This window comes from Manis javanica, chromosome X (assembly GCF_040802235.1).
Source record: "Manis javanica isolate MJ-LG chromosome X, MJ_LKY, whole genome shotgun sequence".
NCBI classification, from domain to species: domain Eukaryota; kingdom Metazoa; phylum Chordata; class Mammalia; order Pholidota; family Manidae; genus Manis; species Manis javanica.
Window position 1 is genome coordinate 39,377,017 of NC_133174.1, and position 25,250 is coordinate 39,402,266.

Here is a 25,250-nt window from a genome sequence, read left to right on the forward strand (position 1 = left end):
TTGCCTTTCCTTGTAAATTTTAGGACAAGCTTATCTATATCTACATTTAATTCTATGATTCATTTTGAGTTAATTTTCTTAAAAAGTGTGAGGCTTAGGTCGTTTATTTTTTGCCTTTGGCTGTCTAAATGCTCTATCCTTTCTCCAATAAATTGCTTTTGCACTTTTTGTCAAAAATAAGTTAGCCACACACATATGTGGGGTCTATTTCTGGGCTTTGTTGCTCCATTGATCTATGAGTGTCCCTCTACCAGTATCACACTGTTTTGATTAATGTAGTTATATGTATCTTAACATTGAGTAGAGTAATTATTTCTACTTTATGCTTTTCCAAATGGTTTTAGCTCTTTTAGTTTCTTTGAATTGCCATGTAAATTTTAGAATAAGCTGGTCTGTATCTGCAAGAAGCATTGATGGGATTTAATAGAACTTTTTTTCAACCTGTAGATTAATTTGGGGGAAATCGACATCTTTTCTATCATGTATTGAGCCATCCAATACATGAACATAGTCTTGCTATTGATTTAGGTCTTGTTTGATTTCTTTTATAGTTTTGTAGTTTTTAGCATACAAGTCCTTGTTTTATTAGATTTATACTTAACTTATTTTGAGTGATTGTAAATAGTATAGTATAGTTTTAAAATTTAGTTTCAAGATGTTCATTTCTAGTATATATAAATAAAATTTGATTTTTTAATTTTGATCTTGTATACTGCAAACTTCCTGAATTCACTTTTCAGTGAATTTAATGCCTGTGGGGTCTTTAGTGAGATCCCCTATTTCATTGCTGATATTAATAATGTGTCTTCTCTTTTTTATTGTTAGTCTTGTTAGAGATTTATCACATTTTTAATCTTTTCAGCTTTTTGTTTAATTGATTTTCTCTACAGTTTTTCTGTTTTCAATTTTACTGATTTGTACTCTTATTTACTTCTGCTTGATTTGTGTTTACTTTTATCAACTAGTTTCTTCTAAGTAGGTGCTTAGATTATTGAGACCTTTTCCTCTTTTCTAATGTAAGTTTCCCTATAAGGACTGCTTTGACTGTTTCTCACAAATTTTGATGTTACATTTTCATTTTCTTTTAATATATTATATATTATAGTTATTGTTTAATTTCCCATGGGTTATTTTGAAGTATGTTAATTTCCAAGAATATGGACAATTTCCTGCTATCTTTCTGTTATAGATTCCTAGTTTGATTCCATAATGCAGTCTATGCTATTGTTTCAATTATTTTAAATTTGTTCAGGTTTGTTTCATGAACTGAGATATGGACGATGTTGCGAATGCTCTGTGTAAGCTTAAAAATAATGTGTTTCTATTGTTATTAGGTGAAGTGTTCAATAAGTGTCAGTTCAGTCTTCTTGTTTGGATGATAGTACTGTCTAGTTCATCTAGATCATTTTTTATTTTCTACCTAGTAATTCTATCAATTGTTGAGAGGCTTTAAGTTTCCAGTTGTAGATGTGGACATGTCTATTTCTCCTTTCTGTTCTTTCACTTTTTGCTTCAAGAAATTTAAAGTTCTGTTGTTTGCTGCAGACATATACATTTAGGATTGCTGTCTTAATGGCCTTTTATCATTATATACTGTCCTTCATTGTCCTCGGTACTTTTCTTTGCTCCAAAGTCTATTGTATCTGATGTTAATATAACCACTTTTCCTTTCTTTTTTTCTGATTTTTTTTATTGAGGTACAATTCACACACCACAGAGTTAACCCTCTAAAGTGTTCAATTCCATGGCTTCTAGTAGATTAATAAAGTTGTGCATTGATCATCACTAATTCCTGTTTGTTTTTTTTTGTTACTAAACCAATGGAAAAATAAAAGCCTAATTTTCATCCAATAAATATCATTTGACCGTATGCAGTTTTGTTGCAGAATGTAAAGTCCATGATTTTAAAATGATAGCAGTTTATCAACCAAAGAATTAGTTCTGAAACAGTCTAAGTAATTGTAGCAATTTCAACCTGTCTATAGAAATTCTGAAATTGTAGAAATTTCTGAAACTGTCATTTTTAAAGGACTTTTTCTTTACTTGGCCTGAATGATCTGCCCCTTTTAGCATCTCTGTAACATAAGGGTCTTAAGTGATCTGCAGCTCTTCAGGCATACAGCCATACCCATTTTCTACTGAGGTCTATAAGCTGATTGATGATTTCTTAGTATCTAGCAGTGGCTCGCTAGACATGGCAAGTGTCGAAGGCTTGTACCACCAATTCCTCTTCTGATTAATGTTTACATGGTGAATCCTTTTCATCCTTTCCATGTTCACCTACCTATATCATATTTGAAATGAATTTCTTGTACACAGCATATGTTGGGTCATGTTTTTAAAACCATTCTGCCAGTCTCTTTTTGCATATTTATATCATTTACATTTAATATAATTACTGATATTATAGGGCTTAAGTTTGCTGTTTTTAAAACTTGACTTCTGTTTGTTGTTTGTTTTTGGTTCCTATTTTCTTTTCATGCCTTCTTGTGGGCTACTTGAACATTTTCTAGTATTTCATTTTTACTTATCTGCCATATTTTTAATTTTAAGTGAGTATCTTTGTATGCTTATTTTAGTGGGTTTTTTTAGATTATGCATATGTAACTAATCACAACCTACAGGTCTCAACATTTTACTACTTTAAGTGAAATGTACAAATTTTATATCCACTTAGGTTCCTTTATTCTGCCCACTTTATAATTCTCTTATTTTCTATATATATATACTGAGAACCACATCGTACAATGTTATCATTTTTGCCTCAACTATCACACATAATTTTTAAAACTCAAGAAAATAGTCTATTAAATTTACTCCTATTTTATTGTTCCTGTTGTTCTTTCTTCATTCATAATGTTCCAAGTTTCCCTCTTCTATCATTTCTTTTCTAGTAGAAGAACTTCCTTTTGCAGTTCTTTTACACCTGTTCTTTTGGCAGCATATTCATTTATTTTCCTTCATCTGAGAATGTCCTTATTTCACTGTCATTCTTGAAGGAAATTATAGTGGAATATAGAAGTCTGAGTTGACAGTTATTTTCTTTCAGCACTTGAAAAATGTTGTGCCTCTCCCTTCTGGCCTCCATGATTTCAGGTATTAAAGCCACTAACATTCAAATCATTGTTTCCATAAGTAATGTATCATTTCTCTCCAGTTGTTTTCCAGATGTTTTGTCTTTAGTTTCCTGGAGTTGGACTACACTGTATCTTGGTTTAGATTTCTTTGATGTTTTGTGTGGGGTTCAACCAGTTTCTTGAATCTCTAGGTTTATGTCTTTTGCCAAGTTTGAGGAATTTTTTTTTTTAATGTATAAGTGTATCATTTTTAATGATCGGGGGGTAGAGGGAGAGGGAAGCTATTTTTTTTTTGAGAGGGCATCTCATATTTATTGATCAAATGGTTGTTAACAACAATAAAATTCAGTATGGGGGGGTCAATGCTCAATGTACAATCATTAATCCATCTCAAGCCTAGTTTTCGTCAGTCTCCAATCTTCTGAAGCATAACGAACAAGTTCTTACATGGTGAACGAATTCTTACATAGTGAATAAATTCTTACATGGTGAACAGTACAAGGTGAACACAAACTTTCGGTTTTGATCACGCATTATGACCTATAAACAATCAGGTCAAATATGAATATTCATTGATTTTTGTACTTGATTTATATGTGGATACCACATTTCTCCCTTAATTATTATTATTATTTTTATTTTTAATAAAATGCTGAAGTGGTAGGTAGATGCAAGATAAAGGTAGAAAACATAGTTTAGTGCTGTAAGAGGGCAAATGTAGATGATCAGATGATCAGGTGTGTGCCTATGGACTAAGTATTAATCCAAGCTAGACAAGGGCAGCAAGACATCCACGGATGCAGAAGATTTCTCTCAAAGCAGGGGGGGTGAGGTTCTGAGCCTCACCTCTGTTGATCCCCAATTTCTCACCTGATGGCCCACCTGCAACTGTGCCTGTCTTAGGTTGTTCCTCCCTTGAGGAATCTTACCCGTCTCTGGCTAACCAGTCATCTTCCGGGGCCATACAGGGAAATGTAAAGTTGGTAAGTGAGAGAGAAGCCATATTGTTTGAAAAGGTTAGCTTTTTACTTCTTTGCAGATTTATGCCCTGTGGCTTCTATGCCCAGCACTTGTCTCGAGGTATCTTTACCACCTGGAGGAATTATGATACTCGGTAACTTCGATATGAGGCACGAATTCTATTTAAGGGTTGTAATTAGGAAGGAAGAAGAAAAGCTATAGAGGTAGCATATGGAAGAAAACATGGGAGGATTGATTATTTCTTTGACATATCTTCTTGTAGAGTACCTTAGGTATGTATAGGTTTTAAACTACTAACTAATTTGCACTCACATATTAACATAATAGGAATACGGTGACATAAACAAAGCAAATCTGTAATTACCATCCATCTCCAGTGAAGCCAAGAAAACCATTTAGGCACCCAAGGCATTTGTGAAAATTTGTCTATGATATGATGGATATTGTCCAACTGTACTTTAACAGTCTGAGAAAGATCAGACAAATTAAAGCAGCCCATTTCTGGGATCTGTTCACCTCCCATATGTTCTTTTAACAGTAGATAGTCTATAGTCATAAGATTTTGGAGTGCTACAACTTGCACCCCTCCCAACTCCTGGTTGAGTTCCAACAGTATAGATCCGGTCAAATTCGTTGTCTCACTATATGCACATGCCAGCCTAGACATCTCCCTCCTCATTCCAATGGCAAGTCCAGGAAATGGTGGGGTGGACTCAGCCACAACCGCAGCATCGCCCGGATCCCTGTGGAGGCTTTTTGATGATCATCCCCTGACACGAGTCCTCCAGAGAGTGCTGATGCCGGGAGCTCCTCCTCATATCGTATCTTAGTTCATTTTCTGGGTAGCCAAGCTAGGCCTTGATCTTCTGCATAGAAACAAACAGACCCTTCGCCCACACTTTGACATGCCCTCTATACCACTGTGTAGGACTCATTGGAGGTCAGCACACAGGGACTGCTTTTTTTTTTTTTTTTAAGAGAAAGGAATATTATCAGAAAAGAGTACCTCCATAGCTGATCATCTGACACCCTTTAAGTGATCAACATTAAGGATATTTAAAGCATGCATTGATCTTAGAGTTACCAATAGTTTTATCCTATCAAGGAGTAATCCCCCTTTTCTTTCCTTCTTTCTTTCTATCTTTCTTTCTTTTTTTTTTTTAATTTTTAATCTACACTTACATGAAGAATACTATGTTTACTATGCTCTCCCCTATATCAGGTCCCCCCTAACAACCACATTACAGTTACTGTCCATCAGCTTAGCAAAATGTTGTACAGTCACTACTTGTCCTCTCTGTGTTGTGCAGCCCACCCTCCCCTTTCTCCCTCCCCCCATGCATGCTAATCTTAATACCCCCCTTCTTCTCCCCCCTCCTTATCCCTCCCTGCCCACCCATCCTCCCCAGTTCCTTTCCCTTTGGTACCTGTTAGTCCATTTTTGGGTTCTGTAATTCCGCTGCTGTTTTGTTCCTTCAGTTTTTCCTTTGTTCCTATACTCCTCAGATGAGTGAAATCATTTGGTATTTCTCTTTTGCTGCTTGGCTTATTTCACTGAGCATAATACTCTCCAGCTCCATCCATGTTGCTGCAAATGGTTGGATTTTTCCACTTCTTATGGCTGAGTAGTATTCCATTGTGTATATGTACCACATCTTCTTTATCCATTCATCTACCGATGGACATTTGGGTTGCTTCCAATTCTTGGCTATTGTAAATAGTGCTGCGATAAACATAGGGGTGCATCTGTCTTTCTCAAACTTGATTGCTGCGTTCTTAGGGTAAATTCCTAGGAGTGGAATTCCTGGGTCAAATGGTAGGTCTGTTTTGAGCATTTTGATGAACCTCCAAACTGCTTTCCACAATGGTTGAACTAATTTACATTCCCACCAGCAGTGTAGGAGGGTTCCCCTTTCTCCACAGCCTCGCCAACATTTGTTGTTGTTTGTCTTTTGGATGGCAGCCATCCTTACTGGCGTGAGGTGATACCTCATTGTAGTTTTAATTTGCATTTCTCTGATAATTAGCGATGTGGAGCATCTTTTCATGTGTCTCTTGGCCATCTGTATTACTTTTTTAGAGAACTGTCTGTTCAGTTCCTCTGCCCATTATTTAATTGGGTTATTTGTTTTTTGTTTGTTGAGGCGTGTGAGCTCTTTATATATTCTGGACGTCAAGCCTTTATCGGATCTGTCATTTTCAAATATATTCTCCCATACTGTAGGGTTCCTTTTTGTTCTATTGATGGTGTCTCTCGCTGTACAGAAGCTTTTCAGCTTAATGTAGTCCCACTTGCTCATTTTCGCTGTTGTTTTCCTTGCCCGGGGAGATATGTTCAAGAAGAGGTCACTCATGTTTATGTCTAAGAGGTTTTTGCTTATGTTTTTTTCCAAGGGTTTAATGGTTTCATGACTTACATTCAGGTCTTTGATCCATTTTGACTTTACCTTTGTATATGGGGTTAGACAATGGTCCAGTTTCACTCTCCTACACGTAGCTGTCCAGTTTTGCCAGCACCATCTGTTGAAGAGACTGTCATTTTGCCATTGTATGTCCATGGCTTCTTTATCAAATATTAATTGACCATATTTGTTTGGGTTAATGTCTGCAGTCTCTAATCTGTTCCACTGGTCTGTGGCTCTGTTCTTGTGCCAATACCAAATTGTCTTGATTACTATGGGTTTGTAGTAGAGTTTGAGGTTGGGGAGTGAGATCCCCCCTACTTTATTCTTCTTTTTCAGGATTGCTTTGGCTATTCGGGGTCTTTGTTGTTTCCATATGAATTTTTGAATTATTTGTTCCAATTCCTTGAAGAATGTTGCTGGTAATTTGAGAGGGATTGCATCAAATCTGTATATTGCTTTGGGCAGGATGGCCATTTTGACGATATTAATTCTTCCTAGCCATGAGCATGGGATGAGTTTCCATTTATTAGTGTCCCCTTTAATTTCTCTTAAGAGTGACTTGTAGTTTGCAGAGTATAAGTCTTTCACTTCTTTGGTTAGGTTTATTCCTAGGTATTTTATTATTTTTGATACAATGGTGAATGGAATTGTTTTCCTGATTTCTCTTTCCGTTGATTCATTGTTAGTGTATAGGAAAGCTACAGATTTCTGTGTGTTAATTTTGTATCCTGCAACTTTGCTGTATTCCGATATCAGTTTTAGTAGTTTTGGAGTGGAGTCTTTAGGGTTTTTTATGTACAGTATCATATCATCTGCAAATAGTGACAGTTTAACTTCTTCTTTACCAATCTGGATTCCTTGTATTTCTTTGTTTTGTCTGATTGCTGTGGCTAGGACCTCCAGTACTATGTTAAATAACAGTGGGGAGAGTGGGCATCCCTGTCTGGTTCCCGATCTCACAGGAAATGCTTTCAGCTTCTCGCTGTTCAGTATAATGCTGGCTGTGGGTTTATCATATATGGCCTTTATTATGTTGAGGTACTTGCCCTCTATTCCCATTTTGCTGAGAGTTTTTATCATGAATGGATGTTGAATTTTGTCTAGTGCTTTTTCAGCATCTATGGAGATGATCATGTGGTTTTTGTCTTTCTTTTTGTTGATGTGGTGGATGATGTTGATGGATTTTCGAATGTTGTACCATCCTTGCATCCCTGGGATGAACCCCACTTGGTCATGGTGTATGATCCTTTTGATATACTGTTGAATTCTGTTTGCTAATATTTTATTGAGTATTTTTGCATCTACATTCATCAGGGATATTGGTCTGTAATTTTCTTTTTTGGTGGGATCTTTGCCTGGTGATGCTGGCTTCATAGAATGAGTTTGGGAGTATTCCCTCTTCTTCTATTTTTTGGAACACTTTAAGGAGAATGGGTATTATGTCTTCTCTGTGTGTCTGATAAAATTCCGAGGTAAATCCATCTGGCCCCGGGGTTTTGTTCTTGGGTAGTTTTTTGATTACCGTTTCAATTTCTTTGCTCGTAATTGGTTTAACTTTAGTGTTTCTTCCTTGGTCAGTCTTGGGAGGTTGTATTTTTCTAGGAAGTTGTCCATTTCTTCTAGGTTTTCCAGCTTGTTGGCATATAGGTTTTCATAGTAGTCTTTAATAATTCTTTGTATTTCTGTGGAGTCTGTCGTGATTTTTCCATTCTCATTACTGATTATGTTGATTTGTGTTGATTCTCTTTTTATCTTAATAAGTTTGGCTAGAGGTTTATCTATTTTGTTTATTTTCTCGAAGAACCAGCTCTTGGTTTCGTTGATTTTTGCTATTGTTTTATTCTTCTCAATTTTGTTTATTTCTTCTCTGATCTTTATTATGTCCCTCCTTCTGCTGACTTTAGGCCTCATTTGTTCTTCTTTTTCCAGTTTTGATAATTGTGATGTTAGACTATTCATTTGGGATTGTTCTTCCTTCTTCAAGTGTGCCTGGATTGCTATATACTTCCCTCTTAAGACTGCTTTTGCTGTGTCCCACAGAAGTTGGGGCTTAGTGTTGTTGTTGTCATTTGTTTCTATATATTCCTTGATCTCTATTTTGATTTGTTCATTGATCCATTGATTATTTAGTAGCATGTTGTTAAGCCTCCATGTGTTTGTGAACCTTTTTTTTTCTTTGTAGAATTTATTTCTACTTTTATACCTTTGTGGTCTGAAAAATTGGTTGGTAGAATTTCAATATTTTGGAATTTACTGAGGCTCTTTTTGTGAGCTAGTATGTGGTCTATTCTGGAGAATGTTCCATGTGCACTTGAGAAGAATGTATATCCTGTTGCTTTTGGATGTAGAGTTCTATAGATGTCTATTAGGTCCATCTGTTCTAGTGTGTTGTTCAGTGCCTGTGTGTCCTTACTTATTTTCTGCCCAGTGGATCTATCCTTTGGGGTGAGTGGTGTGTTGAAGTCTCCTAAAATGAATGCATTGCAGTCTATTTCCCTCTTTAGTTCTGTCAGTATTTGCTTCACATATGCTGGTGCCCCTGTATTGGGTGCATATATATTTAGAATGGTAATATCCTCTTGTTGGACTGAGCCCTTTATCATTATGTAGTGTCCTTCTTTATCTCTTGTTACTTTCTTTGTTTTGAAGTCTATTTTGTCTGATATTAGTACTGCAACCCCTGCTTTCGTCTCACTGTTGTTTGCCTGAAATATGTTTTTCCATCCCTTGACTTTTAGTCTATGCTTGTCTTTGGGTTTAAGGTGAGTTTCTTGTAAGCAGCATATAGATGGGTTTTGCTTTTTTATCCATTCTATTACTCTGTGTCTTTTGATTGTTGCATTAAGTCCATTTACATTTAGGGTGACTATTGAGAGATATGTACTTATTGCCATTGCAGGCTTTAGATTCGTGGTTACCAAAGGTTCAAGGTTAGCTTCTTTAGTATCTTACTGCCTAACTTAGCTCGCTTATTGAGCTGTTATATTCACTGTCTGGAGATTCTTTTCTTCTCTCCCTTCTTATTCCTCCCCCTCCATTCTTCATATGTTGTGTGTTTTGTTCTGTGCTCTTTTTAGGAGTGCTCCCATCTAGAGCAGTCCCTGTAGGATGCCCTGTAGAGGTGGTTTGTGGGAAGCAAAATCCCTCAGCTTTTGCTTGTCTGGGAATTGTTTAATCCCGCCATCATATTTAAATGATAGTCGTGCTGGATACTGTATCCTTGTTTCAAGGCCCTTCTGTTTCATTGCATTAAGTATATCATGCCATTCTCTTCTGGCCTGTAGGGTTTCTGTCGAGAAGTCTGATGTTAGCCTGATGGGTTTTGCTTTATAGGTGACCTTTTTCTCTCTAGCTGCCTTTAAAACTTTTTCCTTGTCCTTGATCCTTGCCATTTTAATTACTATGTGTCTTGGTGTTGTCCTCCTTGGATCCTTTCTGTTAGGGGTTCTGTGTAATTCCATGGTCTGTTCAATTATTTCCTCCCCCAGTTTGGGGAAGTTTTCAGCAATTATTTCTTCAAAGAGACTTTCTATCCCTTTTCCTCTTTCTTCTTCTTCTGGTATCCCTATAATACAAATATTATTCCTTTTGGATTGGTCACATAGTTCTCTTAGTGTTGTTTCATTCCTGGAGATCCTTTTATCTCTCTCTATGTCAGCTTCTATACATTCCTGTTCTCTGGCTTCTATTCCTTCAATGGCCTCTTGCATCTTATCCATTCTGCTTATAAATCCTTCCAGGGATTGTTTCACTTCTGTGATCTCCTTCCTGACATCTGTGATCTCCCTCCAGACTTCATCCCACTGCTCTTGCATTTTTCTCTGCATCTCATCCCACTGCTCTTGCATTTTTCTCTGCATCTCATCCCATTGCTCTTGCATTTTTCTCTGCATCTCTGTCAGCATGTTCATGATTTTTATTTTGAATTCTTTTTCAGGAGGACTGGTTCGGTCTGTCTCCTTCTCAGGTGTTGTCTCTGTGATCTTTGTCTGCCTGTAGTTTTGCCTTTTCATGGTGATAGAGATAGTTTGCAGAGCTGGTACAAGTGACCGCTGGAAGAGCTTCCCTTCTTGTTGGTTTGTGACCTTCCTCTCCTGGGAGAGTAGCGACCTCTAGTGGCTTGTGCTGCACAGCTGTGCGCAGACAGCGCTTCTGCTTCCTGCCCGTTTGCTATGGGGTTTATCTCCGCTGTTGCTGTGGGCGTGGCCTGCCTGGGGCTGCTCCTCCAAAATTGTGCAGCCCCATTGGAGGGGGAGCGGCCGGGAAGCTATTTATCTCCGTAAGGGGCCTCTGTGCTCCCTGCTGCCCAGGGGGTTAGAGTGCTCAGAGATCCCCAGATTCCCTGCCTCTGGTCTAAGTGTCCTCTCCTTCCCCTTTAAGACTTCCAAAAAGCACTCTCCAAACCAAAACAACAACAGCTACAAGGAGAGAGGGAACAGAAAAAAAAAAAAAAAAGGAAAAAACACGCGATTTTTTTTTGTCCTCAGGCACCGGTCCCAGGCACCCGCTCACTGGTCCTGCTGCCCTGCCTCCCTAGCACCAGGGTCCCTGTCCCTTCAAGGCTTCCAAAAAGCACCTGCCCACCGGTCCCGCAGGGAAAAATGCGCGATATTCTTTGTCCTCAGGCGCTGGTCCCAGGCACCCGCTCACCAGTCCCGCTGCCCTGCCTCCCTAGCAACAGGGTCCCTCTCCCTTTAAGGATTCCAAAAAGCAATCGCCAAAAAGGGGAAAAACACGCGATTTCCTCCGTCCTCAGGTGCCGGTCTCAGGCAACCACCCACCAGTCCCGCAGGGAAAAACGCACGATGTTCTTTGTCCTCAGGCACCCGCTCACCGGTCCTGCTGCTCTGCCTCCCTAGCACCAGGGTCCCTGTCCCTTTAAGGCTTCCAAAAAGCACTTGCCAGAAAGAGAAAATTAAAAAAGGGGAAAAATGCGCGATTTCCTCCGTCCTCAGGCGCCGGCCTCAGGCACCCGCCCTCCTGTCCCGCAGGGAAAACGTGGGATATTCTTTGTCCTCAGGCGCTGGTCCCAGGCACCCGCTCACCAGTCCTGCTGCTCTGCCTCCCTAGCACCAGGGTCCCTGTCCCTTTAAGGCTTCCAAAAAGCACTCGCCAAAAAAAAAAACCGCTCCGGTTTCTTTCTACCTGCCGGGAGCCAGGGGGAGGGGCACTCGGGTCCCGCCGGGCCGGGGCTTGTATCTTACCCCCTTCGCAATGCGCTGGGTTCTTGCACGTGTGGATGTGGTCTGGATGTTGTCCTGTGTCCTCTGGTCTCTATTTTAGGAAGATTTTTCTTTGTTATATTTTCATAGCTCTATGTGTTTTTGGGAGGAGATTTCCACTGCTCTACTCATGCCGCCATCCTGGCTCCGCCCCCGTTTGAGGAATTTTTAGCCACATTTATTCAATTACTTTTTCAGCCTCAATCTCTCTTCCCTCTCTTTCTGGAACTCTGATCAACAATGAATAGTAGATCACTTATTGTAGTACCACAGGTTCCTGAGGCCCTGTTCAACTTTTTCCAGTCTATTTTCTATTGTTCAGATTGGGTAATTTCTATTTTTCTAGTTTCAGATTCACTAATTCTTTACTCTGTCATCTCTATTCTGCTGTTGAGCCCATCCAGGGAGCTTTTTAAATTTTGGTTATGTTTTACAGTTCTGAAATTTCCATTTGGTTCTTTTTTTATATTGTTTCTTTGCCAAGAATTTCTGTTGTTTGTTTTCAAGTGTGTTTCCAATTGCTAATTGAAACATTTTTATTATGGTGACTTGAAATCCTTTTCAGATGATTTCAGTATGTCATTTCAGTGCTGGCATCTGTCAGTTGTCTTTTCACATTCAGGCTGAAATTTCCCTGTTTCTTGTTGTAACTAGTGATTTTTTAATTGTATTCTGACCATTTGGAATACATTTGAATATACTAATCTCTGAATTTCATTTAAATCTTCTATTTTAGCAGGCCTTCACTGATACTGCCCAGGTGGAGGAAGGGGTGCACCACCTGGTTACTGACAGGAGTGGTGGTAGTCCTGGTTTCCCATGAGGCTTCTGCTGATAGTGGGGGGGGAACTTTTTCTGTGGTGGTTGGTTTCTGTCTTTCTAGGCTGACCCTTCCCCTGTCCTTTGGCTAGAGATAACAGGCTTTTCATGGGGTTTTTAGGTGTGTGACCACTGGCATTTCTGGCTTGCCAGCTTCTTCAGTGCCCATTCCAGGATATAGAGGAGGCAAAAAGAAAACCCAGGGAACTCACAGCTATGTTGTTCCTCATTTCCCAGAGTCTCTAGTCTGTCTTCTTTTCCCTACCCTTCAGAATCTTATCTTTGTTTTAGATATCATGTTTGGGGATTTGAGTTATGCTTTGTGAAAGGAGTAAGGAGAAATGCACTTACTCCACCTTATCTGGAACTAGAGTCAGCCCATCTGGAAACTGGTTTTTATTAAACTAAATTACACTGAATTTTGATATAGTGGCTGTTTCTTTATGTAAATAACCTGTCCTAACAGAATACTAAAGGCTCATAGAGAGACCTTCAGGGCATTTATGAAATTAGCTTCTTAATGCTTCTTGTGCTTCGTTGCATATGCTTAATCATCTTGTAAGTATTTCTTTCCCAAACTCTGCATTAGTAGTTCTATTAAGCTGATGGACAGTTTCACCACATTAGAAAATAATGGCAAATTTGGCACACATCCAGGATCAGAGGAAGGACCACAAGAAAGCAAGAAACTGGTGGCAAAACTAGTACGAACATACCCAGAGTGCCCCCCCCAGCTTCTCCCATACAATGACACAAGCAATGTGTTTTAATGAAAGAAGAAAAAAGCTCAGATGCCACAAAGGTAGGAAGCTGGACTCATTTTATACACAGCCTCAGTTTCCAGAACAGCTAGTGCCTAGAGGTACAGCTTCAATCCCAGCTCTTCCCCCCACTGTACCCAGCAGGTATCAGAAAGTTGTTTTCTTCAACAGGTGACCTACATAGCAGCAGCTGCAGAAATCACAGTCATACTGACAGAGGTGCCCCATCTTTTTCCTGTCTTTATCCTCACCAAATGCCTCCCTCTTGGGTCACATTTTCTCCTGGCTTGTCTTCATAAAGCAGAAATGACAGATACTGATTCATTGTGGATTTCCAGCTTTGGGTACTGCAGCTTAGATAAGGAAGATCATAGGTTTCAAATTTAAGAGGCCTTACATCGTCAGGGTTCTTCTACAGGCTTTTTGTCCATGTATTTCCGTGTTCTAAAGCTCAAACATCCTTTGTTCCTTCTTTTTCAGGTCAGTCACCATGAACCAGGGCACTCAGCATGTTGCCCCAGCACTGGAGAAGCCACATTGTGGAGGCAATCTGTCACACTGTCAGAGACTGGGATTTGACTGGGTACCAACTGCTGTGCAATTCTGCAGAGCAGGAAAATCAGGAGCTGTTAAATAATGATTGACATATTGGTCGAAATGAAGTTTCCAGTAAAGAATTGACAGTGCAATGTGGATAATTATGGCCATAACTTAGGAAGAGTGTTGGTTCCCAGCCTGAACCTGCCTCTGCTGGAGCCATTTCAATAAAGCATTCTCAGAACAAAGAAGAGATGTGATTTGGTACCATTTCCCATCAGCAGGTGTCTGGACAAAACATCAATGTGAATAAGGGCCAAGTGCAGCCCTGTGTATCTTGATTAAATTACTTAGCAGTAAATAAGATTTGGGGATATTGTTTTAGACCTGACTTATCTAGTTTTTCTTCCAATAGCTCCCCCTGCCCCAATCTTGATTTTTTAAAAGTACATTTCTCTCCCTGGGGTGGGAAAACCCTAATGAACTGAAATAAGTTTTTGCTTTTAAATTGTTCTATCTGGTGTTTTTGTAATTAATTATTAAAACTCTTTAGTCATTGGTAATGACAAGATTTGTTTTGTTTTGTTAGAAAGATTTTATGAAGTAGTTTGATTGCATGGTTTAGGGAAAATCTAGCCTACATACAAAGGAATATGAAGACTATGAAGGAAACTATATTGAGTTCAAGAATCTCGGCAACTATCCAACACACAAAGCCTTTTGATGACTCTTGCAGGCTAGGATAAGTCACAGGCAGAGACCAGGTTTGAAGTGTTTCTTTTAACCCTGAGGCACATTTAAAAACTCTCAAAAGTTTGTTGCCATGATTTTTAGAAGAGTTTAAAACTAAATTTTTTCAAGCATCTAAATCAAGAGTCTGTGAAAGCTTTCTCTGTAGAAAGCCAGATACCAGATAGTTCAGGCTTTATAAGCAAATTGCTGCTTGTTTATGTTGCAACTACTCTGCTGGACATCCAAACAGTAACAATGTGCAAATGAATGAGTAGAGTGTATGCCAACAAAACTTTACTTACAAAAACAGGCATGGAGGCCAGACTTGGTACAGAGGCCATGTGTAATCTGTCAATCCCTAGTCTAAATAAACTGGAGAGGAATAGTTCCCACCCAGAAAAGAACCTCTCAGTGAGGGAAAGAAACAGACTAAGAACAGGATCCTACTGTGTTCTTCTATTAACAGATGATACTTATAAAATAGAGGACAAGATTAGCTCAGCCAGTTAATCTTTTATTATAAGTTTTGTTAAAAAAAAAGCTTTGAGAAAAATGTGTTAAATATCAGCAAAGGGCAGGAAAACGTGGTTAGCCTTACAATATCAATCTAAACATATACACAAAGGCAAACATTAAGTAAAATGGTAGGGAAAGGTAGCACTTTGGGGTCCTAATTGCAGTTTTCCTTATTGCACATAAAAGTTGTTGATAACTCCAAGTCTTCACTTTTTCACAGTTAAACACACTAATATTATTTTATATAACACATTTATATAATGTCCTGTAATGTTAGTTTTATAAAACCACCAGTTTTCTACTGTTAAATGGAAATAGAAGACAAAATTCTACCCAAATACAGTATGTAAGCTTTCTATAAAAAGATCCCCAGGAGGTTATAGCATCCCATGTTAAATTCATCCTATTTTTAAAAATTGCTTTTCAGCTATTAAATGAATATTGGTAGCCTTCCCATTTAATCATTTTAATGGACATAATAAAACTTCTTAAGTATGAAGTAACAGATGTATTTTATATAAAAAATGAAAAGACAACCTAGGAGGAAGTGACCTATGAATCCATACTTTGAATGATGGTTTCAGTGATAAATTCCCAACCCATAGACTTAACATCCAAACAATTGAAAATAATTTCTCTGTTTCTCCAAACCCCACAACTGGAAAAATCACAACAAAAGTCAACCTTCAAAGTCCATGCAGTAGTCACCCAGTAACACTGGCATCTTAACTTTTCTTAAGTGATTTAAGCAAAAGATGCAACATTCTTCATGCTGTTTACAAGCCCTTTCCTAAGTTCCTCCTACACAGGCCCAGAAAATTTTCCACTGGCCAAGAGTTAAGCTGACTGTGACATTTGGCAATTCTGTTAACCCTTTTTAAAAGGTAGCCATCAGAATGAGAAGGTGACCTCTCCCAAGTGCTCCTATACCTGTACCAGACCTTTTCAAAAGACAGCAGACCAGGCTGACCTCCCTTTTCCTCTTCACCAAGGCTCGTGGAGCAGAACACTGGCTGCCTGTGTGTCCCAAGAGGGCTTACAAGTGGTTAAAATATACCCTGCTTACAAAAACTAAAACTAACATTTGAAACTTTGGTTTCTTCCTTTACAATTTCTGCTAGCACTGGGTGAAAAGATGTGTACTTATGAAAAATGAAACTGAAAAGTTTTTTTTCTAGGTCTTATTTTGAAAGGATTGTCAAAGAGCCTACTTGCTTTTCCTAGTTGCATACTAGCATTGGCTTCAAGAGTATTTCTCTGTATATTCTGAGGTTTTAGAAAAGGGGAAGGTATTTTCAGTATCAAAGCAAAAGCAGCATTCAGATGGTTGTTTTCTAACTCTTGCTCACTAGATTCCTTCAACTTAACATAGCAGAATGCAGCAACTGACACTGGCAAGCCAGATTCTCACTTAAAAAACAAAATAAGAGATCAGAACTCAATGAGACCTGTCTAATGTATTTGACAAGACTAGCTCCTACACTAACTCATCTACAGAATCAACATCAAAAGGCAGGCATAAAACTTGCCAAGTTCCCCATTTCTGAAGTGGAATAAGAAGCTGACTTTCCAGCAGCCCTCATTTCCAGATCACATTTTACAGCAGATGGTAAACTTGGCTTTCTGACCCACCTCTAGAACTCACCATAGGTACCACGGTAGGCTTTCCAGTGGATAACTTTGCCCTCTGAGGATTTGCTCAGTTACCCTGCCACCAATGTGCCCTAGTGCATTAGTGGTGGTTCTACATTTAGAAATCATTTTGCTCACATTAAATATTGACATGATTACATTAACTCCCACCACAGAGAAAAGGAGAGAGATGATGGTGCAGGTTGGGGGCTGTGAAACAGACCTCTATTTTGGAAGGCTGTATTATTCTTTGCCCTAGCCTGAAATGTTCATGGATAGCTGAGACAACCCTTTTCATGTTTCCTAAAGAGATTTCACTTGTCAGTCAAATCACAGAGGACATTTTCAGTTGTAGAGGACACAGCCTAAAAAGCTCCTTGTTGTTTGCTTGATGAAACATTTGATGTCACAGCGTGATGTTCGGCTACAGGGCACCAGTGCTTACTTGCTGGTCATTCCAGTAAGTACTCTGCATGGTCAGAGTCCTTTTAGTTACATATGCCCTTTCTATCTATACTTGCTTCCTAGGAAGAAGTGCAGCTTTATGTAAGCTCCAAATTTCCTTCTCTAAGAGAGAAATGTCAGGCCTCCTGTAGTCCCCAAAAAAAGAGAATTAAGAGGAATGGCATAAGCTTTTATATTCCCTCTGTCAGTGTTATACAGAAGCCTGCATCTCCTTAATTACCTGCTAGCGACACCACCACCATGTGACAGCAGAGTGACAACCTTCCACTGAACTCTGGGCCCCTACTCTGGCAGTGAACAGACCCACCTTTATTCTGAGGAGCCCAGCCATGGCTTCAGGCATGGGGACAGGCAAAGTGTGAAGAGGAAGAAAGTTCACTTGACTCCAAAGGGGACTCCTGATTTAATCCCAGGTTAAAGTGAAAAGAGATCCTCTTACAAACCTTCACATTCGGTTAGTCAGCCCCTCAGTTAAGACAAAACTTTTCCTTCCGCAAATCAAGGCAAAGATGACAGGTTTTTAATCTCCCCCATGAATATATTCAAGTCACCCTTCTTTCCCTTTTATGCTTTAAGGTTTTCAAACGTGACCTTTTCAGCTGTACTCTGGGGAGTATGTTCTTGAGTTGTGCAAAAATTACTAGCATGAAACTCTTTTATGGCTGCCCAGTCTGTATTACTCTTAAACACTCAGTTTGTTCCACATAACTGACAATTAAAACACACTTAATTTTCTAGGGCATTCTTCAAGGTTTTCAACAGGGTCCACTGCAACTTCTAGACTAAAGGGTCTCAACCCCAGCTGCACATTAGAATCCCTGAGGATCCGAAACAGAGCATGGAAGCAGGCCCCACTCCAAACTTACTGATGCTGCATCTCTGATTGGAGGGAGGGCCCTTGCATCTATTAAGAAAAAAAAAACTGGCCAGCCAATGCTAATGTAGAGCCAGGGTTGAGAACCTCTGCTCTAGAACATCTGCCTCTGTGGACCTGTCAGCCCCCTAACCCAGAACCAATGTGTTTATAAGATGATTTGGGATTACTGTCTCCGAGGAACTTTTTAGCTGGATGTACCATTGCTCAGCAGTTTCCATCTGATTTCTGTCAGATGGGCAGCAGACAGTTGGCCTTAAGTTAGATGGTTTCAGGGGTACATGGCACCCAATTTTTCTCCACTCAGCATAGGCATAATGCTTCTAGAGGTGGAGGCATTTTGACGAGTGGACTCACTTCCCAGGACCCCTGGTAAGGTCAGGATTATTCAGTTTCTGGCAGCTGCTCTCTGCAGCCTGGCCCCATAACATAATGGCCTCCCATGCAGGGGCTCCCTATGAAAGCTGTTTCTCTGGCTGTAGGTCATAGGTTTTAAGTCCTTCACTATCTTAGGTAATCCTCATGGGGTTAGGTACATTGGTTAGCTTTTGTTTCAAACTTACAAAACCCATGGATGACCATAAAATCAAAACAGATGTTAGTGTAGAAAGGAAGGAAAGAGGTGAATAAAAATCATTTGGTTATATTATACTGAATCATATGAAATTGCCATTTCTGTTTTTTAAAATCATTCAGTATCAGCAATTTCATATGGTTCAACCTAGTAATAATTTTGTCCTGGTTTATACAAACTATCCATTCAAAAACAAAATGTGAAGCAATGTCTTATTTAAAAATTAACCATTAAAAATGTGAGTTAATATTAAATGGCTGGTTTCATTATGGGTGTACTAGACTGGGCCACTATTTCATCTTCCATAATAAGAAAAATGCCCACATCTTATGAAAGCATTTATTAAGATATTGGGTTTTCAAATATACTAGCACTGAAGCATAGAGACATGGGGAGAATTGGCAAACTTGGTTTCCAGGACCTCTCTCAGTATTTGACCTAAGTGTGGGCAGGTAGAACAGCTCACCCACAAAGAACCCAAACCAAAAACCTAAATTTCAAACCACACTCACACATTAAGCTGGTATAAGCCTCCCCGATACCAAGAAAATGACCCTTCTCTAAGTGGCACTCAGTGTCAATTCATCTGGATTCTTAATTTCATAGTAGCTAGAATCTTCCACTGGATTAGATAATGCTTGACTTTCCATTGATTTGCCTGATTCCTCATGTAGCCATGGAAATCTCATGCACTTGTTAGCTCAAAGTCTGGAATTCTACTCAGTCTTTAGAATTCACTCTTGTATTTTCTTTGTGGTTAATTTTTTTACAGTGAGATTTCTTCCCTCTGAATACTAGCCTATTGTCTCTTAGGCTTCTTGCTGCCTTCCCTTCCCCAGTAAAAGCATCCACAATTTTTGGTGTTATTTCTAAACCTACAGTACATAGCTCAGCCCTATTAATCACTCCCAGGCATCAGCTCATATGGTGGCCTCCAAGAACTGATTTTCGCAGTGATCTCATCCTCAGTTTCTAAAGTTTTTCCTGTCCTTAGATTAATAAACAATAGTGTAACACTATTTTGCCTTTGGTTTTAAACATTTCAGTAACTTCTTCATGGAAACTTCCAGAGATGGTTATTATCATTCTTTCCCCCATGTTGAAATGTTCATGGATATATTTTCCATTCTTCAGTCTAGAGGAAACACAGGTAGCAAAAAAGATCAGGAATCCTGATACAAGGCTGCTGTGACGCGGCCCTCGACGGAGCCTCTGCTCTCACAGCTTTTTCATGTTTGCTGTCCATTGAACACCAGCTTCCCATAATCCTTGGCAGTCTGATCGCAGTGGCCTTCCTTCATGGTCTTTCCTCCAGCCCATCCTCTCCTGACTAGCTATCCCTACAGCAGCTAGGCTTGTGCTTCTGGGCAGGGCCCAGAAGCCTCTCCTGGGAGGAATCCCCAGTACCTGCCACACCTTGTTAAGACACTGCAGGTGAGTGAATTAAGAGACCATTAAAGCATGCTATTTGTTTGTTAACTCTGCACAGCCACTACTACACTACATGAAAAAGTGGGAATGGGTCTGCACTTGTCTTGATTTAGAGACACTTCAGCCCCACCATCTGCATCCTGGGTGAAATTTTAAATATTAAGATACACTCAGACCTCCATAAACAGAAATGTTCGTTCCACTCAGTGCCCCCACGGCAAGTATAAGGGCTTGTGGCCACCCCTACTGCCCCCTGGGCCTGCCCCATCACTTCAGGTCGGGGGCAAAGTCACATATTATCTTCCAGGGGGAGCTCAAGGCGGGTGCCCCATCTTGAAACCTGGTCTCCCATTCCCAGGTCTCGGTCCAGCACCTCCTCAGAGCTGCTCTTTGTTCTGCGACCACCCTCAAGGCTCGTGGAGGCCGTGTGGGAGCCTGAGGAGCCGTTTGCAGTCACTGTGCTGTCCCCATAGGTCAAGGTGAGGTCACCTTCAGTCAGGATGAAATCCGAGTCTTCCTCTCTCGGCGGCTCTTGGTTCTGAAAAGTGCAACAAACAAAATGGGAGACTGGTATCTTCCAGGGCTGGAGCCAACCCCAATCTGAAAACTGGGGGGTTAGGAAACTTGCCTGCCTAGAGCCTCTAGTGTGAATACTGGATGTAAACTGTACAGTGCTATTCAGTGTAAGGCACCATTGCCTGAACTAAGACTTCTGACACCAGAAAGTAGTGCTGATTTTAAATGCCTAATAGCTCAGGGTTAGTGACAAAAGGGAAGAAAGGGCAACCAGCCTGGACCTTTAGCTTCAACCCCACAGAGAAAGGAAGGGGTAAGGTCTCCGGGAGACCTGCACACAGGTTTTGGTTCTTCTGTCCTCTGGATAGGACTAGGTTTCCACCCCCTCCCCCACCAAGCCCCCAGTTTACATTTGAACTACTCTTTGTCCTCATCTGCAATTGAGGGAAAAGGACAAACCATAATTAGGATTTCCTTCCTGTCCCCACAGAAAAACCCTGATGGGAAGCCCTCAGGTAGATGAAGTGAGAGATCAGAGGGAGGATACATTTTCTTGAGCATCTATTCTATGCCTGCCAGGACCTCACAGAAGCTCTCCTTTGATCCTTGTCCCTGCCCTGTGAAGGGCACAAACACTCATGTCACAGAAAAGAAAAGCAGAGCTAAGAAAATGTGCCTAGGGTGGTCCAGATGGTAGAAAGCTGGGTTGGGATGCATGCTGCCTCCAGACGGGATGTGCCACGAAGGATGTGGAAAGTATCTGTCAGGAAGAGGACTAGAATGGTACCTCATGCTAAGCTGCAGTTAGAGCAAAACAGACAAGGCTGAGCAAGGCAGGTGTTAACCAAGTGGCAGCCACTTTAAACTATAAGACAGTGGGAGTGTCAGGAAGCAGCATGTGGTCAGACACAACTTTCCCCCTCCAGTGGGTTTAACAGGCAAAACAAGATGTTTGCTGCCGTGCTGCACTCCCATCAAACATTGTGAACTTCTTTCTTGAATGGCAACCACACTATTTCAAAATGCTCTGGGGAAACTGCTCTTTTTTATTTCCCACCTACCCTTCAAACTCTGTCTTAAAGTCCTGTATCCACTACCCAACAACAGGGTCTCCTTGGTGCAGGACATGGTGCTCAGGAACGCTGCCCAAGGCCATGGGCAGATTCTCCCACGTCCTGCCTGGAGCCCCCAGCTCGATGGGAAAGCACCAAAGGGCAGTGCCTGCCTCCTCTTCTTGGCCTCCTTCCTTGAGGTGCTTCACTCATGGGTGGTGCTAGATAAGCGACTGTTAAATGCATCCACCCAGAGGACTCATGGGTTCTGCCTACCTCACTTCTGTCCCAGCCCATCTCTGTGTACTTAGTGGTAACAAGCACATGCTTGCTTCCTGCATTGCTTCTCAGTGATGTGAACTTATCCACACCCCAGTGTGACTCCACTTAAACAATGCCCAGCTTTTCTAAAGGGAAAGTATGCAACTCCTCTTGCTTGCTGCCTCAAATCCTTACTGGTGGCATGGTGTGACTGCAATTAAATAAGAATCCTCTGCACAGGCAGACTGTAATTTCTAAAACTCGCTCCACTCAACACTTACCAACTTCCTCCCCTCCATTCCTGTTTAGCAAGTCTTGAACTCAATCTGCCCTATGATAGTTTTCTTAACAACAAATTACATCATGTTCCCTGTTTTAGCATGTTCCTATGTTTTTGTTCATATGTGTCAAAATGCCTCTCCCAGGGCTCTGGGCTCACAATTTTCAAGGGGTGACCATCCTGGCATGTATTTTACTCTTTCAAGGTTTGGTGCCTTGGAGGGACAGAGAGGAATCCAAAACAACTAAATGTGAGTGTCATTCTGCAAATGGAGCTACCCCCACCCCCAGCCCAGAAGCACAGAGGAACAGGAGCCCCAGTGGCAGGGCCACTCTGACCCCCTCACTGTGGGAAGCAGGGCCAAAATTCACCAGCAGGAGAAAGCAAGACTGGATGTTGACTTATTCCGTTATGAAACTCATAAGCCCAGACAAATAGTCCCCAAGGGAAGGTCCCTGAGAAACAAGGACAGAGTAAAACCCACTGGAGAGGGATTTCCAAATCAGAGCTTATCGGATGTTATATGCAGATGATGAAAACAATCCTCTCCCTTGAATTCTAGATGACAGGGTCAACAGAAGTTTTGCTCAGCTAAAGGCTTGTATAATTAGATAACTATCAGTCCACTGAAGGCTGCCAGGGAAATAACCCTGCAAACCCCTGCAAACAGTGTGTTGTGGTAATGTGTGCATTTTAAATAACCAGGGGTCATTTTCAAAGAAAAGAGAACACAGTTTACTAGGTGGATATCAAACCAAAGTGGTTTAAAGTAGTGGAAATCATGAATAATGAACATTGTAGATATCTCACAAATCAACCTGCTGAAGTCCAAAACACCCTCTAGGTGATGGGTGAGAACCAGACAACAGTGTGACATTCAGCGAAGAGTGCATTCCAAGCCCAGACCCCAGTCCAGCACTATACTCACTGCCCCCACTCTCAGCAGCAGGCTTCACTATGGCTGGAGCTGAGACCCTAGGCAGGACTGCAGCCCACGCAGCAGCAGCACGGAGGGGGATTCTTGTAGCCCAAGTCTCCCCATCCCTGATGTGGTTGCCCTTTAGCCCTCTGAACCACCCTCTTACCCACCCCAGAGCCCCCAGCCCAGCCACACAGTCCGGGTGTCCACACCTGTTTGCCCTCTATACCACCCACAATCAAGTCTGAGCCTGCTGCCAGCCCTAGCAGAACTTACCTGGTTAGGGCCCTGCTCTCTCAGATCTGGGCTTTGTGTTCTGCTCTCTCACTGCTGATCAAGTAAGCTGTAGGTTATTTACTAGTTATCTGAAATCTGCATTAGGGTCTCTGTAAAGCTCTAAACAAATTTAAGAAGTTCTTTTCTCCTAGAGTAGAATGGGTGTTACTAACAAGATGAGTAGGATGGTGGAGGAAGAACCCCTAGTCCTTCTATGTGGGTAGCTACTGCTCTTGCCATCTCTCTGCCTGCAACCTAGATAAGAAGCTCAAGAGTCAGCCAGAAATCTAAGACATCCACAAGTGTGGATATTCTTTTCATACTGTACTGAGTCTATTTCTAGAATCTGCAAATAGAAAGGAAGGACCTGACCACATCAACATAAAGAAACTTTACAAAAATAATCCTTACATCTGCTAAACACTTTGTAGTTCACAGTACATCTTTCCATACCTTATCCTTTAATTCTCTCAGCCAGCCCATTTTACAGATAAGAAAACTGAAGTACAGTACAGTTAAATGGCCCAGGGCTTGGATTTGAATACAGCTGGTCTGATTCCTTATCTAGTGTTTTCTGCCACACCACAGCTGCTGATGTTGGGGAGCCTTATAGCCCTGGTAAAAGATTTCTCTGTCACTGCAAAATATATAAACATACATAAGTTGGCCATTTCTAATCATCTTATTAGAGAAGCAAAATCTATGCATTTGGAGACTTGAGTACAATAGGTTTCTTCTTTTTAGGCAAGAGACTACCCTGGCGTGGTGAGCAGGAATGCAACTCAGACATGCCACACTTACATCGTATACCTGAGGACTGGTCAGACAGCGAGCGAGCAAGCCACACCAGGCTGGGAGAGTGGAAGTTAAGGGGGGACCACTGTGCGTGAGGATGGGCTTCAAGTAACTTTAAAAAGAGAATTAAGGAAAAAATGGCTGCAAAGAAAACACACACCCAACAAAATGTGTTTAAAATCCCAAACACTAAATCATCCAGCATTCTACCCGCGAAAGTGGCTTTCCTCCACTTTACCAGCATAATACAGAAAATACCTGTACTCTGCAAGTCTGTACCAAAGAGTAAACCATGTCCCATTAGTCTGAAGTGTTAACTTAACTCTCGAGTTGGTGACTCTCAATTTTCAGGCCAAGGGAATATTTGACTAATTAGAACACCCTTCTCCCTTTGTTGACTGAGAATTTTGGTTTCAATCAGCATTCCAGCTTTTGACACACACCCAGCTCACATCTTGGAAACAGGACAGTGTACCTGAAGTGGAGATGTCACAGCCCTTGGGTCTGTGTAAGCATTCTTGTTAAAGCGCTCTATCCAGAGGTCACATGTTGGGTGGAAATGCCAGAGGTGCATGGGACCTGAGAGGTAACCTGGGGCTGCTACAAGGGAGGAGACTGAAGCTTGGTGAGGTGAAATGCTTTCACTAAGGTCACTCAGGCTTAAATCTCCCACCTTCCCATACAGGACTATTCTTCATTCTGCCTGCACCTCTCTCTCGACTCTCCAACATTCCCTTTGGGGCCAGATCATTCTTTGGTGTGTGGCTCTCTTGAGCACTGCAGGACATGTAGCAGCCTCCTTGGCCTCTACCCACTAGATGCCAGTAGTGTCCCCTCCCACTCCCCCCTGGTGTGATGGCAAATATGCCTCCTGACATTGCCAAATGTCCCCTGAGAAGCAGACTTGCCGTCAGTTGAGATCCCTGTGCTAACTTGGAGGCCAGCATGTGGAGAGTTCAGGGCTAGTCAGGTGGGTATCTGTACTGCCAAATGCAGAGTCCTGGGTTCAGAGCACCATGAAGCTCGAATCACATTATGACAGAGTGGGACCACTTCTGACCCCCACAGCCTAAGCAGTATGGAAGAGGTGGAGATCATAGTTACCTCAAGTGTAGAAATGGCCAG

General features: G+C 41.0%; 2 protein-coding genes across 4 annotated transcripts in view; one reads left to right on the forward strand and one right to left on the reverse strand.

Moving 5' to 3' along the window:
- Nucleotides 1-14,371, forward strand: part of CHST7 (carbohydrate sulfotransferase 7) — a 38,411-nt gene extending 24,040 nt beyond the window's left edge. The window contains exon 2 of the mRNA XM_017657322.3: nt 13,746-14,371. The gene's annotated coding sequence lies outside the window, so the exon portion shown is untranslated. The remainder of the gene's footprint in view (nt 1-13,745) is intronic.
- A 656-nt stretch (nt 14,372-15,027) lies between these two features.
- SLC9A7 (solute carrier family 9 member A7) overlaps nt 15,028-25,250 on the reverse strand; it is a 191,520-nt gene continuing 181,297 nt past the window's right edge. For 2 of the 3 annotated variants that reach the window (XM_036996306.2, XM_036996308.2), the window contains 2 exons: nt 24,132-24,237; nt 15,028-20,564 (listed from right to left, as the gene is read on the reverse strand). In XM_036996306.2, the coding sequence (XP_036852201.1) occupies nt 20,316-20,564; nt 24,132-24,237 (355 nt within the window). In that variant the 3' untranslated portion in view covers nt 15,028-20,315. The remainder of the gene's footprint in view (nt 20,565-24,131; nt 24,238-25,250) is intronic. The other variant, XM_036996307.2, reaches the window with a different exon arrangement.